General features: G+C 38.7%; 3 protein-coding genes across 3 annotated transcripts; all 3 read left to right on the plus strand.

The window, feature by feature from the left end:
• Nucleotides 1-3,505: 3,505 nt before the first annotated feature.
• MONOS_15774 (uncharacterized protein) lies at nt 3,506-6,362 on the plus strand (the record flags this gene model as incomplete). Its single annotated transcript, XM_067868670.1, has 4 exons — nt 3,506-3,550; nt 3,718-3,757; nt 3,816-3,926; nt 4,000-6,362. The coding sequence occupies 4 exons, from the start codon at nt 3,506-3,508 to the stop codon at nt 6,360-6,362; spliced, it is 2,559 nt and encodes an 852-aa protein (XP_067728908.1).
• Nucleotides 6,363-6,888: 526 nt separating this feature from the next.
• Nucleotides 6,889-9,961, plus strand: MONOS_15773 (uncharacterized protein). Its single transcript, XM_067868669.1, has one exon. The coding sequence runs from the start codon at nt 7,868-7,870 to the stop codon at nt 9,473-9,475; it is 1,608 nt and encodes a 535-aa protein (XP_067728909.1). The 5' UTR covers nt 6,889-7,867; the 3' UTR covers nt 9,476-9,961.
• Nucleotides 9,962-10,507: 546 nt separating this feature from the next.
• MONOS_15772 (putative Choline Transporter-like (CTL) Family Protein) lies at nt 10,508-13,216 on the plus strand. The gene is made up of 3 exons (XM_067868668.1): nt 10,508-10,573; nt 10,644-10,836; nt 10,900-13,216. Exons 1-3 carry the CDS (start codon nt 10,552-10,554, stop codon nt 12,608-12,610), a joined length of 1,926 nt encoding a protein of 641 aa, XP_067728910.1. The 5' UTR covers nt 10,508-10,551; the 3' UTR covers nt 12,611-13,216.
• Nucleotides 13,217-13,943: the final 727 nt, after the last annotated feature.

Here is a 13,943-nt window from a genome sequence, read left to right on the forward strand (position 1 = left end):
TGCAACAACAAACACTTCCAACTCGCTCAGCGTCACTTTTCCCCCACTCGCCCTCACAAAACTGAACCCCACTCCATTTTCGCACCCATCCCCTCGCACTGTGCATTTCGCCATCTCCACCTCCCCACCATCTCCGCTCACACTGGCCACACTCATCCCTTCTTCTGCCAGCTCTGCCTCCAGCACCAGCCCCAGCTCCTCCATCCTCCCAACCCCTCCGATCGTCACAACCCCAGCTGCTCCTGACGTGTTCCCCACAACCACCACTTCTGCCCTTTCTCCTCCTCCTCCTCCTCCTCCTCCATTTCTCCCTCCTCCATTCAACACATACTCCTCTCCTCCACCAAACAAAACATTCTCCTCCATCCGGTACTCCCCAACCACCACCACCTCCTTCCTCCCTCCACCCTGCTGCTCCATCGAATACCACACGCTCCGACACGGATACTCCATGAATCCACACGCTGACACATCATGCCCTCCGCTCCCCACCACCACCCTCTCCTCCCTCTCCATCACATAGAATACCAGCGGAATCATCACATCCGGCCACTTCTCATCAACCCCCACACAACTCTCCACACTCCCATTGCTCCATTCCTTCACATGCACAAATCTCTTCACATTCACACACCCTTTCAGATCCCCCGATTCCACAAACAAATCCTTCCCTTCCTCCCCTCTGTTCTCGACAAATCCCACATTCTTCACACACAGATCCACATCCTCATCCTCCACCCGCAAATACACCCCTCCTCCTCTCCCTCCCCTCCCTCCCCTTTCACCACCCCCACTCCCTGCCTGGCACCCCACAAACTCCACAGTGTTTTCTGTCGATGTGCTGTTTCCCACCCCCACCTTCCCTCCTTTCTTCACACACACATATATTCCTCCCCCATCTCCCTCCCTGCACTCACACCCCCGCACTGTGCAGTTGTCAAACTCAAACACCTCTCCCTCCCCAACAACCCTCTCCACCACGCTTCCGTTCCCTTCTGTCTTCACAACCCCGCTCACCTCCGATCCCTCCATCACAACCCTCGCCCTTCCACTCATCCCAAAAACACTCCCTCCCATCCTGAATCTCATCCCCACAATCAACGAGCTCACAATCCGTGTCTCTCCACCCCCAAGCACAAACACTGCTCTTTCCATCCCACAATCCTCCCCATCGCAAACACACCCCACAACACTCTCGTCCACCCTCAGCTCCCCGTCTCCACTCATCACAAACACTGACACACTCACCCACCCTGCCATCTTCACACTCACATTCATCCACCCTATCTTCAGCCTTCCTGCCCCAATCCCAAACAGCCTCCCCCCCTCTCCATTCCACATCATCGCATTTCTCGCTTCTCTGCTGTGTTCTGTCGATTCAATCCCAACCACTTTCCCCCAATCTCCATTCCCGATTCATATGTGATTTCGCTCCCCACTTTCACAACCCACGAGTGCTCCTCTCCCGAGTGGTCCAGCGCCCCTTTCACTGTTTTGCATGGCTGGTCTGCTCTCATCCCACATGTCCACTCTTCATCATCTCCAGAGACCACATCCACAAATCGAGTGTCAAACAACGGAATCCATTCATTCTGTGTCCCTTTCAGAGCATGAAATAATCTGTTTGACAAAGTGGTGGAAAAGCATTCAACGAATTTGTCTCCCAAAAACAATCCTGATCCATCTTGCACATACACATCATTTCCATTGAAATTCGCTCCACATGTATTGTTGTGGAAAAACAAAATGACACTTTTGAATCAGAGTGATTGTTTCCTGGAATGATAACAAAATAAAGAGATCCGGCTTCGTGGGGGCAACATGAATTCTTACAATACAGTTCTGTGATTGTGAAGTGTGATTTTGTTTGTTCATATCCAATACAACCTTCATTTCCACCTCTCACTGTGCTGTTCATAAAAGAACAATTTGAAATGGAATCCGGTGTATTTAAATATTGATAACCACTTAATGCTCTCAAATAAATAGATCCACCAGCAGAATATTGAGAATTATTGTTGAAAACCGAGTTTTCAATCAAGGATCCATCTAAAACCTCAAGAAAATGCAAACATCCTCCATATCCAATTGAAGTATTTTCCCCCCCTGAAATGTTGTTGAAAACACTCGAATTCACTCTCGTTGAAAGCATTCTTTCCCCACTGATAGCCCCTCCATTGTTCCTTGCTGAACACTTTTGGAATTGACATCTTGTGGCTGTGAGAGCAGATTCAATCCCTGTGATTGAAATTGCTCCTCCATATGCAGCAGTGCATTTGATAAATGTGTCATCTTCGAAGAATCCCGAGCAATTCAAAGACTGGTGCCCTTCAACATCGGAATATGTTTGATTCGCATTCCTGACTCTGTTGATGTTTGTGTATGTGTTGTTGATCGAGTTCAAATGAGACATAGCACAGCAATCTGGGTTGACGATGCTCCCATAAAACACATCTTCCATCGAAACGAAACAGCAGCCAACCATTGTTGTTTGGCAGCCATCCCTTCCAGCATTTCTGTGTCCTCCCACTTTCCTTTCCACAGAAATGTTGCTGAACACTGTCTCACACATCCAGATGCTGTTTGTTCCATATGCATCTATGAACGGCCCCTCTGAAACGGAGAGTGACAAAAAATTCGAGGATTTCAAAAGAACTGAGCCACTTGCCCCATCTTTTCTGCCAATCTGCCTGTTCGAAAAAAGCGAATTCACACCCATGCCCTGCTTCCCTGATCCAACTGAAATATTGCTCATTTCCACAACACCAGCAACACTCACAAAAAACGAACTTCCCCTCGGACTATCTGCTTCCAGCTCACAGTCAGATATCTTCATTTCAGACAGAACATCCACAGTTTCCACCACTTTTCCACTCCCTTTCAACAAACACGACCGGGAAAGAACAAGGGATGAATTCACCAGATGAATGCATGCCCTCACTTGGCATTGTTCATTGAACTTATTTTTTGGTGTGATGGTGTTGTTTTGAAGCTCACTTGTCACAAAATGTCTTTCTATTTGATTTTCTTCTTTTATGTTCTTTAACCCTGACGCAAAAACATCAACACAGCAGAAAAGTTGGAGAAGAAAAAACAACACCATTCACTCACTTTTTGACGAGAGTTGGAAAGAAATTTGAAGAAAGAAAAGAAAAAAGCAAGTTTCCGGCAATCCTCAAGTTTATAAAATTAATTTTTACAACCATTTTTGATAATTGATGAGGTTGTTCATAGTTTTCGTTTTATTATTTTGCATAAATATAGAAGAATATGCAAAAAAATTTACCAAAGAAATAGTTTTAAAACATGTTTCATATTTATTGCAAAGCATTTGAATTATTTAATATTTGTTAAGATTGACAAGTAAATAAAAAAATGAAAATTGTTTGTCTTTGAGAAAGAAAAATAAAGAATCTTTTTTGACTTTTTTTATGAGTACACAGAAAGTGAGAAAAAAAGTTGAATTTTAAAGTGAAAAGACCCAAACTTATTTATTGTCAATGGAATGGATGGAAAAACTGGCTTCGTTTGCATAGACGCTCACAAAAACGTATGCACTCATAGATGTTTTCCAATTTAAAATCTATTTGCAATATTTGTATTTTTTTTCAAAATAAAACTGAAGCTGCCTCAAGAGGAAAGGAAGATTCATTCGTTGTTTGCTTTGACTCAAGGGGCTTCATTCAGTGATGATAATTCCGTGCATTTTTCTGGCAGCAGCCATTTTCCAACTGCATCGCGGAATCAATCACAATCAGTTCGAAAACGTTTGATTATTTGTTTTGAGGCAAGAACTGCTTATTCTTCGCTTCTAGATTCCAATAATGCCGTGAAATGTGGGCCATCAGGTTCCAACGTGTCCTCGTCTCCCTTTATATACAGCATGGGAACACTCACACAGGTTGGGCATCACGAGCAGAATTCTGGTTTGTTTTTCGTTTGAGATGTTTGCTTTGAATATTTGATGAAAAGACGTTCCTCTTTGATTGCAACAATAAGGCGCATCAGCAGACTTTCTTGCATCGCATGTTCGTCATCCGTCTTCTGTTCCCATTTGCGACGCTTCTTTCAAGGCGCAATCAGACAGCAAAGTTGGAAATGAAGGAGAAAGGCTCTTATCAGTGGGAAATCTTCGTTCGGATGAAGCATTGTTGAGTGAAAAGGTTGAAGGGGCTGATGAAAAGCGTGAGTGCTTTTTCCAGCAAAGGGTGGATTTGGGGGGTCAATTGCGTTTTGAAGCATCTGCAAAGAAAGAAATATGTGAGGCCGGATTTATTCCTTCTCTGAACAAAATGGAGGAATTTGAGGTGCTGGACGAAATAAGGGCAGCACTTTTGAGAAAGAAGAGTGCTTTGAAAGAGGAAAGCGGGGAAAGCAGACTGACAAGGAAAAGTGATATTGGCAAGCGATTGAACAAGCAGACTGAAAGAGAGACAGAAATCATAGATTTCTCAGCAGGCAGCGATGCGAATTGGCACAAATCAGGCCTTTTGGCAGAGACAGTCACTGCACAGAATGAATTCTCGCAAGTTGCATTTGCACAAGCACCAATAGATGATGAGGATGAATGTGCATCTTCTTCATCATCGCCTTCTCCATCATCAGAGGCTGAGGCGTGTGAAAGGATAGCCAGCTGGCAGCCGAGCGAAGTCCGGAGTCAAATGCTGTGTGGAGACATCGATGCAGCAGTCGGAGGGAGGCGGCAGTCACGGGCAGAGCATGCGAGTCGGATGGCGCTGGTTGCGAAGTGGAAAGAGGAAGACGAGCTGTGGATGCGACTGGAGAAGTGGCAAGGTGTTTCAGAGTGTGTGGCGAAGGGACAGACAGACTCTAGTGCTGATGCTGATGCTGTTGTTGTGCAGAAGGAAAGGGGAAATCTTGGGTCAGGGTTATTGGCAGAGGACGGGCATCAATTGGACTGTGCGCATGGTGCAGAATTGGGGAATGAAGGCTTCGTCGGATTGAAAAGAAGAAGAAGGGCGCGTTTGACAAAAAGACAGATCAGAGAGGCGAAGGAGCACTGGAAGCTGTTTGGGGAGTGGGTCAGAAAGGGGTGGATGTTTGATGGGGCAGAGGCAGCTGAATGGGACAAGGCAGAGGCAAAGATCGGAAGAGCTGTTCAGGGCTGTGGGAAGGAGACTGATGAAAGGGCGGAAGCTGCGATGACAGCAGAAGAAGCAAAGAGGCTTTTGGATGAGGAAGGCACAGAAGGAGTGATGGGTAGTGGAGCGCAAAGAGACCTTCGGAGTATGCTGGCGAAGGAGGAAAGGGAGGAAAGAAGGCAAGAAACGGAAAAGAGCATGACGACTTTGGAAAGGTTCTGGCTGAGGCAAAGCAGGAAAAGGGAGAGAAAGAAAGGAAAAGCGAAAGAGGTTTGCGCTGAGTGTGGTGAAATGAGTTCCCCAAACTCTGAAAACGAGCAGAATGATTTGCTGTCATTGAATCAAAAGAACATCGCAATCAGAGCCTGTCCTTCACTTTTTCCCGTTTCTTCTTCTTCTTCCTCTTCCTCTTCTTCGTCTGCAGTGACTTCATCATTGCTGTTGCCAAGCTCAACAACAAAAACAGAGGATAGCCAAGTCAATCCACTTCTTTGTTGTTCTGGTTCTTCTGGGATATGCTCATCAGATGATTCTTTTTTTGAAGAAGCCACAAATTGCGAGCAGAGCAGCAAAAGGCAGAGCTTCGAGGAGAGCAGTTGCGACATGCCTTCCAAGCGAACGAAATGTCAAGTGTGTTTGTGCTCTTGGTTGGGCAATGAGAAAGATGCAGATGTTGCTGTGATGCATCGCCCGCTGCAAGCACCAGAGAATGCAGCTGGCTTGGCGACTTCGGTTGTTTTGTCGATGGCGCTCTCTGCATCGCTTGATCGTTCTGCTAGCCATTCCGCCAAGAGTTTTCCGTCTTTGATGGCAGCCAATGTCCATTTTCATCCATCTCATTTTGATCCTGCTCAGCTCCCGAAGAGCAGCAAAACAGCAGCATCCAGCTGCCATTGTTCTTTTTCTGATCCTTTTGAGTCGTGTTTCTGTCTTGAAGATGCGCCTGTCCGATTGCCAACACAGCCATTGAACGACGATCAGTTGCCATGTGGCTCTTCAGACACATGTTTCTCGGTCAATCCTCAAATGCCTGTGTGTGTTGCTGACTCGGACGAGACACTCCCGCGGTTCACAGACACAGTCAATGGAGCTCGCAAAATCAAGCGAATGCAGAAGCGCGGGTTTGATCCAGAGTTGTTTGTGAGACAGAAGAAGCAAATGTTTGAGGAGGTCAGATCTTCAAGTGCAATCGTTCTCCCTTTTCGGCTGTTTTATGCTTCGGTATTTCAAAATGTTATTTGTATCTCACCTCAAAGATAATCAAAAATTCATTTTATTGTTTGTATAAACAAATAAATTTTTATTATTTACGATTGTTACAATGTTTTTATTCAGATTGAAAAATATGAATATTTTGTAAAAAAAATGTATATTTTGTACTGAAATTTTGATGATAAGTTCTTTGAATTGTGAGATTATTGCAAATGCATACTTGGATCTCTTTAATCCAAAAACAATGAGGTTTTCAGATTGATATTGTTGAATATTGTAGAAAAAAAAATAAAGTTTTTTTTCCATAATGAAAAAAGGGTGAATTTAAATGAAAACATGTAATGAAATTTATCTTTAAAAAATAAATACATAATAAAAATAGAGCTGCTTAATATTTTCAAAATAATTTTTAAACAAAATAATACTGAAAATGAAATGGAAGTTTGCTGATTTCAACTCTCAGAGTGATGTATAATTCAATATGGATTTTTATAAACAAAGAAGGAAAAAAAGATATAAAGCATTTGATTAAGAAACGCAATAACAATGAGTTAAAAAACACTAAAAAGTTCCCATAATTAATAAAATGAAATGAGTAATTATTCTTATTCAATCGAGAACAATTTAAAACTTGTATGAATTGTTTGAATTTTTACTTGATACTGTTATAATTGTTTATGATGAATAAAATTTTTGCAATATTTTACGTTTTTTATATATTCTGAAATTATTTTTGAATAACTGTTTGATTTAGCATTCCTCACTTGTTCCCAATTCTTTTCTTTCGTTAACCCAAAGGCCTACAAGCAAAAATACATGCTCCTCTATTCCTTTTGATTTTAGATGTCGGGAGCATTCAATAGCTTGTTCAGCATTCTCTTCAGAATCCTTTTCTTCCCTTTTACCTTTATTGCAAAAACCTGTGCTTAAATGTAATAAGAATATGGAAAACTATTCTGTAAAAGGTAAAAACAACAATTATTTTGGATGTTCAGAAGAAAATAAGATTGATTGCAACATTTGTAAAAAACGATCATGTTCAAGCAATGAAATGCAAAGCAAGGATCTTCACAAAAAACTTAATTTACAGAAGCCTTCTATAAAATTTAAGAGCAATGAATGTACTCGGGTTAAATTTGAAAAATACCCATTTCCAATCTATTTTATGACGAAACAAGATCTGATTCTGGAATGCTGTGCAGATATGATGGTGAATATTGATGATAACGCACGTGGAAAACATAAAAAAAGCGATATAACTTTGCCAAAATGCGAAGAATTTTGCTGTTCAACTTCGGATGGAAGCTACTGCTTGGAACAAAAACCTGAGTTATTGCAAAATCACATAGAGCCAATGTTTTCATCCTTCACTTGTGCATCTTCTATATCCCATCCTTCTTCTCGAACAGTTTTGACAAATTCTTCATCTATCCCATCTTCTTTGCTTTCTTCTCATTTGTCAAAGAGATCTTTGTCTTCTTTTTCGTCTTCTTCTGGCAACGTATCATCAACTGATTTACCTTCATCTCCTTCGTTTTTTGCAAACATTACCGATGCTTCAGAAGCTAATCGAATTGATGAGGAAGTGCTTTCTATCCTCGCTGGCAAATTGGGACCCGTCTCTGACGCAGCGCAAAGAGTTGTGCTCTGATGTGAATTACGTGAAGAACGGAGAAAATCGTTCAGAAATCGCTGAATTTCGGAAAGAAAGGCTGCTAATGCGCTGGAGGCTGAACGAGATGGAGGGAAGAAAGAGGGAAGAAGAAGAGCTGATGGAATCTGAAAGCGAGTCAAATGAATTTGGCAGCAAAAAGAGAAGTAGCGAAATTAATGAAGCGGCACAATCTGACGAATGCAATTGCAACAGGGGTATTTCAAAGAAGGGCAAACTTAATTTGTCTGATCTCGGAGTTTCGCCTTTCTCCGATCCTTCACCGGATTGCGATGGCACAAATAAAGCTTTAGTTGCATTGGAGATGCTGAGGAAGAGGAGGCTGCAAGAAATATACGCCGAAATAAAAGAAGCGAAACTGTTTCAGAAGATGTTTGGCGAGTGGGTTGAAAAGGACTGCATTGAAAATGAAGAGGAGCGGAGGATTCGAGCAGACGCATACAAGGAAATGGTAAAAAAGAAGAGTAAAACGGAGCAGAAGCAGATGAAAGCGGTCAGCGAAGTGGAAGAGCTGCAGAGCTGGTTGAAGGCGAATGAAGAAAAGATGAGCCAGGAGGAAAAAGAGGAGGTAATTGGTAAAATCCTTGCTTTGCAGCTGAAGATACAAAAGCAGAACATAAAAGGGCAGATGAGCAATTTGGAGAAAGACAAAAGAAGGAAGCAGTGGCTCTATTACAAAAAATGCGGGTATTTTTTGACGGACAGCAGAGATGGCTCAACGGAAGATGATTATCTTGAGGCAGATAGCAATGAAGAAATCACTGAAAATGAGGACAAAGTTAAAATGACAGAAAACAAAGAAGAGAGAGAAAAAATAGCCTCAAGGGAATTACCACTTCTCAACAGCCTTTTTCCGTTTTCTGAAACCTTCAATTCTCGTCAGCATCCAAATCACCTTTTTGCCTCTTCTTCATCTTGTTCTTTTTCTTATCATTCATCTCCACAAATAAATCCAGAAGATACAATCAGCATCACCAATAACAACGGCAATAACAGCAATTCAATAGCAATTCTATCAATTCGCAGTAATAACAATGTTGATGACATCGTGCCTATATCCGCACTTAGCCCTCATCCATTCATTCAGTCTATTTACAAACTGGAATGTGCAGCTCTCCGCCCTGCAGCCTCAGCAACAGTCGGCAGATCTTCTGAAACTGTCCTGCCGTTGATTACTTCTCTGTGTTGCTTATCTGCTCCGGTCGAGCCGCATTCGAAGGAAAGTGTACTGAGTAAGCTGAGTGATGCCAAGAAATATACTCAGAGTTCAGAAAGGCGTGACGCTAATGAAATTATAGAAAATTCAAAAGCTTCATCGAGTGCCCTTGAAATTCACAAGTATTCACACATAAGTGAAATGAGAAATGTTCTTAGAGAAGCAATGAAGCAGAGAAGAAGGCGAATGTTCCTTAAACCACCCGTGCGAAGACAGTTTTTATGGTCTTTCGATGCTCCTCCGACAAAGCTATCCAAAATGAACAAAAGGTAAAAAGTTAGTTGATGCGGTGAAATTACAAATTTGTTTTATCATAATGAAAATTTGAAATTTTGAAATTTTTTACAAAAAAAAAATCTATATATGTATTTTTGATTTGTCAAATTTTAAGTTTTTTGTTGAATTTTTTTTTTGAAAAATTTTGTAATTTTATGATTCTTTAAAAGAAATAATTATTTCTCAGCTTTTTTCTTTGAAGCATTATGTAAAACTGGCAGCTCTTTCTCAGTCGTTGGCTTCCAATCCTTGAATGCATCTATGAACGTTATTATGATGTAATAGCAAAGTGCAACAAGGAGTTGAAGGTGGACAACAGGAACAAATCTTGGATCACTTGGTAAGTATTTATCCAAAAATGGCCTAAATGGAAAGAAAAATGCTATAAATGATAGTATCATTCCAAAAACTACTCTCCATCCTCTCTTATTTTTGATAATGATGTTTCATTTTTTCGACAAAACATCAAAACAAATTATTTGGTTAAAAATTCAAACTCGCGCAATTTCCTTTCTCATTTGGTCCACTTCTTTATCACTAATCCTTTTTTGAAGCCGTTTGGTCGCTTGAATACCTGAAAATATTCAAAAGTCAATTTTAGTGAAAAAAGATAAAAATTGATAACTAGATAAATAAGACATTATACGAGAAATTGATAATATATAGAACATCATCCAAAATAAAATTATAGTTATTGCAATGAATTTCACTGGTAATTTTGAAAATGTGGAGGCTAAAGACATTTTTTGAAAATTATGATTTTTATTATTTATTGATCATATTATTTATATATTTTTTCAACTGATGACACAGATAAACGAAGTCTTATTATTTGGTTAATAATAATATTTAGGCTCAAATTAAAAATTGAAGATAATTTTTTTGAATACTCAAGTGAAAATTCAACTCCAATGATGCAAATCAAAAGAGATGTGTTTGTTCACAAGCTTTTTATGATTAATGAATGCAGTCTAATTCTTCATAAAATCAGCAGCAACATTTTTTTTTGAATTAGTATTTGGCCCATTCTTAATATATTTGTTGTTATTTGCTGTTACTGATCATTGTTGAAAATGGGCGAAAAGAACGGTAAAGGTTTGTTCACCAAACTGTTAATTGCAAAATAAGTTAATTATTGTTCGTGTTCATGGATTTGTAAATTTAGAAGATTTTGGAGAACCAGTCAAGTCTTTGCCTGAAAGCAATGGAAAGCCAGACTTTCGGGATAATCACGGATGTTGCAGGGACTTTTATTGTTTAATTGTATTTGCTGCATGTGTGATTGCTGTGATAGTTATATTTGCAGTTGGTTTTTCGCAAGGAACTCCATATAAACTATATTGCCCTTTGAATTCCTTGTTTGCTTCATTAATTAAGTATTTTAGCGATTTATAAATTTTTTAATTATTTCTTGTACGTAGGGGTGAGTATTGCGGGCATAAAAATGATGATCAAGGAAAAAGAGACCTTACGAATTATCCATATTTGTTTCGTCCAAATACTACTGATGCAACGATTGAAATATGCGTTTCTGAATGCCCCATCGATGGGAAAAGATGCATACATTCTGATGGAACGCTTGGACAGGAATCAGAAGCTGATTGTATTGCAATAGGAGATGCAATTTATGCAAATTATACCACAATGAATCTTGTTCAGAGATGTTTTCCAGATATCATTGATGAAGCTGCGCAATTCGACTCTTATGAATCATTTAAAAATGTATTCACCACTTCCGTATCTGATTTCAAAAAAGGGTGGTGGGTTCTATTGATTTCTGCAGGATGTGCAATAATATTATCTTTCATCTGGATTTGCTTTATGCAATGCTGTGGAAAGTGTCTTGTTTGGACATCAATTATACTTTGCTTGATACTGATTCTGTTATTGGGGCTCTGGATGCTTATCTATGGCTTAACAAACTATATGAAGTTGCCCAGTGAACAAGACAAAACCAACTGCTATGTATTGATAGGATTTGGTGGTGCTGTGCTACTCATCTGGATCATATTGGTTATAATTATGATTGCTTTGAGAAAGCGAATTTCACTTGCTGTGGGACTTGTTCAAGAAGCTTCGAAGGCACTTCGCTCAATGTGTTGCTTGATAGTTGTGCCTTTGGGATACATTCTGTTGTTCGCTGTTGTTGTTGTGTTTTTGATCGTAACAATGGTGTTTTACTTCTCTTCATTGAATTTCGTGGAAAATGGCGGACATAAAACAATTGAGCCGACGTCCAATACGCGATGGGTCGTTCTCTTTGTGTTCCTGATGTTCCTTTGGTGCACATTCTTTATCATGGGAATGAACACATCAACAATTGCAGGAGCTGGCGCAGAATGGTACTTTACGCGCGATAAAGCAACTGACTTGCCAACTTTCCCGATCGGCCGCTCACTCAAAATCCTCGTTTTACATCACATGGGCTCAGTCTCAGTTGGTTCATTTCTGATTGCAGTTGTTGCCTTATTCCGTACTATTGTTCTCTATTTACAGCAAAAAGTGAAAGAAAAGGCGCCTGAAAATTGTTGCTTGCGCTGCTGTCTGGCGTGCCTTCAATGCTGTCTTGGCTGCTGCCAGCGATTTTTGGAATTTATTGCAGATAGAGCGTACGTGATGATGATGATCTTTGGCAAGTCATTCTTCCCTTCGGCAATTGACGCGATGAATCTGATGCTGAGAAATATCCTCCGCACAGCTGTTCTCACAAAGGTGACATCAATTATTATTATCTGCGGTGTGTTGGCTGTCACGGCGCTTTCATCGCTGATCTGCCTAATCATTCTACGTCCAGATTTTATTGTGACTGAGAAACCATTTTTGGAGATTGTGTACTGGTGGTTTATCTTGCTTATCTGCGCAATTATTGCCTTTGCTGTTGCATGGCTTATGATGATGGTGTATGATTCACTGATACAAACACTGTTTATGTGCTTTTTGATCGATGAGGAGATGCATTTGAACAGCCAGGGAGCTCATGAACCGTATGCATCCATTAGCCTTCAACAGCAGATGGATACTGTTAAGAACCGTAGCAAAGAGATGAAAGAGGCTCAAACGAACACAAAAAAAGGTCAGCAAAAAGTTATAGTTGAAGTTGATTATGATAATAACGAGATGATTGCAATGTAATTGTTCTGCAAGGAAAATAATTGTTCACGGCTTCAATCAAAAAAGGCTAGACAAATACAAACAAAAATTTTTTTGTTAAAAGTTACGGTTCACTATATTATCGTTTAGTTTTTTTATGTTTTATTGGAAATTTTTGTGTTTTCTTTGATGTTCAATAAAAACGCTTCAATTCTTTTTATTATACAATATTTCAAGCGATATTTTGAGCAAAGCAATTTTTGATACGCAAATATTAATTTCCAAATGTTATCATTGAAATTTGTTTTTCGTTTGTTTCATCAATGAAAAATCTCATAAACGTTTTGTTTCAGATTTTTTTTTGATATTATTATTTCAACAATAAATTATCTAACTTATTTTAGGATTTATTTAATGATAATCTTCAATAATTACACCTTTAACATCATTTTATTTATCATCAGAAACATTGTCTTTTTTTTTTTTCTCTCTCTCTCTCTCTCTCTTTTTCATTAAATAAATGAAACAAATATTCACATCAAGTTGTTATTTTTCTTTAAAGTTTGAGATTACAACAAAATATCAAACAAGAAATATTTCTTAATCATATCATCTTTTACGCTTCGATTTGTAATATGATATAATTTTCGGTAAGATGGCTTTATCAAGAAGTGAAAGTTTTCTATTTAAAATGTGTTTTGGCAAGAGGCTACTTTAGGGGTACCAAATTTTTTCGTTAAATCCAAGAATCCACAGCTAAAAATAATACAATGTTAAGATATTGTAAATACATTAGGTAAACAATAACTTGTTGATCAGAATTGAAAATGATTGAATGGTTTTTTATTCAAATCTTAAGTTTTAAGAGGCTTTTTTCAAACTTCATAAAAATACTTTAATTGAGTTATTTTCAACCCAAACAATTGCAAATAACAATAATATTCAATTTAAAAACCTGAAAATGTCTTTTTATTGTTATTTAATTTCACCAAAAATAATTCTGATTCGAAAAAAAAAATTCAATTTCGTAATTAATAATTCAAAATCGAAAATTAATAATTCAAATTCGTAATTAATAATTCGATTTCGAAAAAGAAAAATTCAATTTCGAAAATGATTATTTCAATTTCGAAATTCATTATTAACTGAAATTTTAAATTTTTCTCGAGAATGGATTTCAGAAAAGGAAAAGTTATTTTTTTGACCAATCAAATTTTATTACGCATAGAAAACTGTTTTTTTTATTGCAACAATCAATAAAAAAATTTTTAAATTTTTTTCATTTTCGAAAATCATCACTCAAATAATATTAATCTTATAAAAATTCATTCTATTGAATAACCTAATAAAATTGAAAAAATTTAATCACGATTAT

The sequence above is a fragment of the Monocercomonoides exilis genome (assembly GCF_001643675.1).
Source record: "Monocercomonoides exilis strain PA203 chromosome Unknown scaffold18-1597598, whole genome shotgun sequence".
Classification (NCBI taxonomy): Eukaryota; Preaxostyla; order Oxymonadida; family Polymastigidae; genus Monocercomonoides; species Monocercomonoides exilis.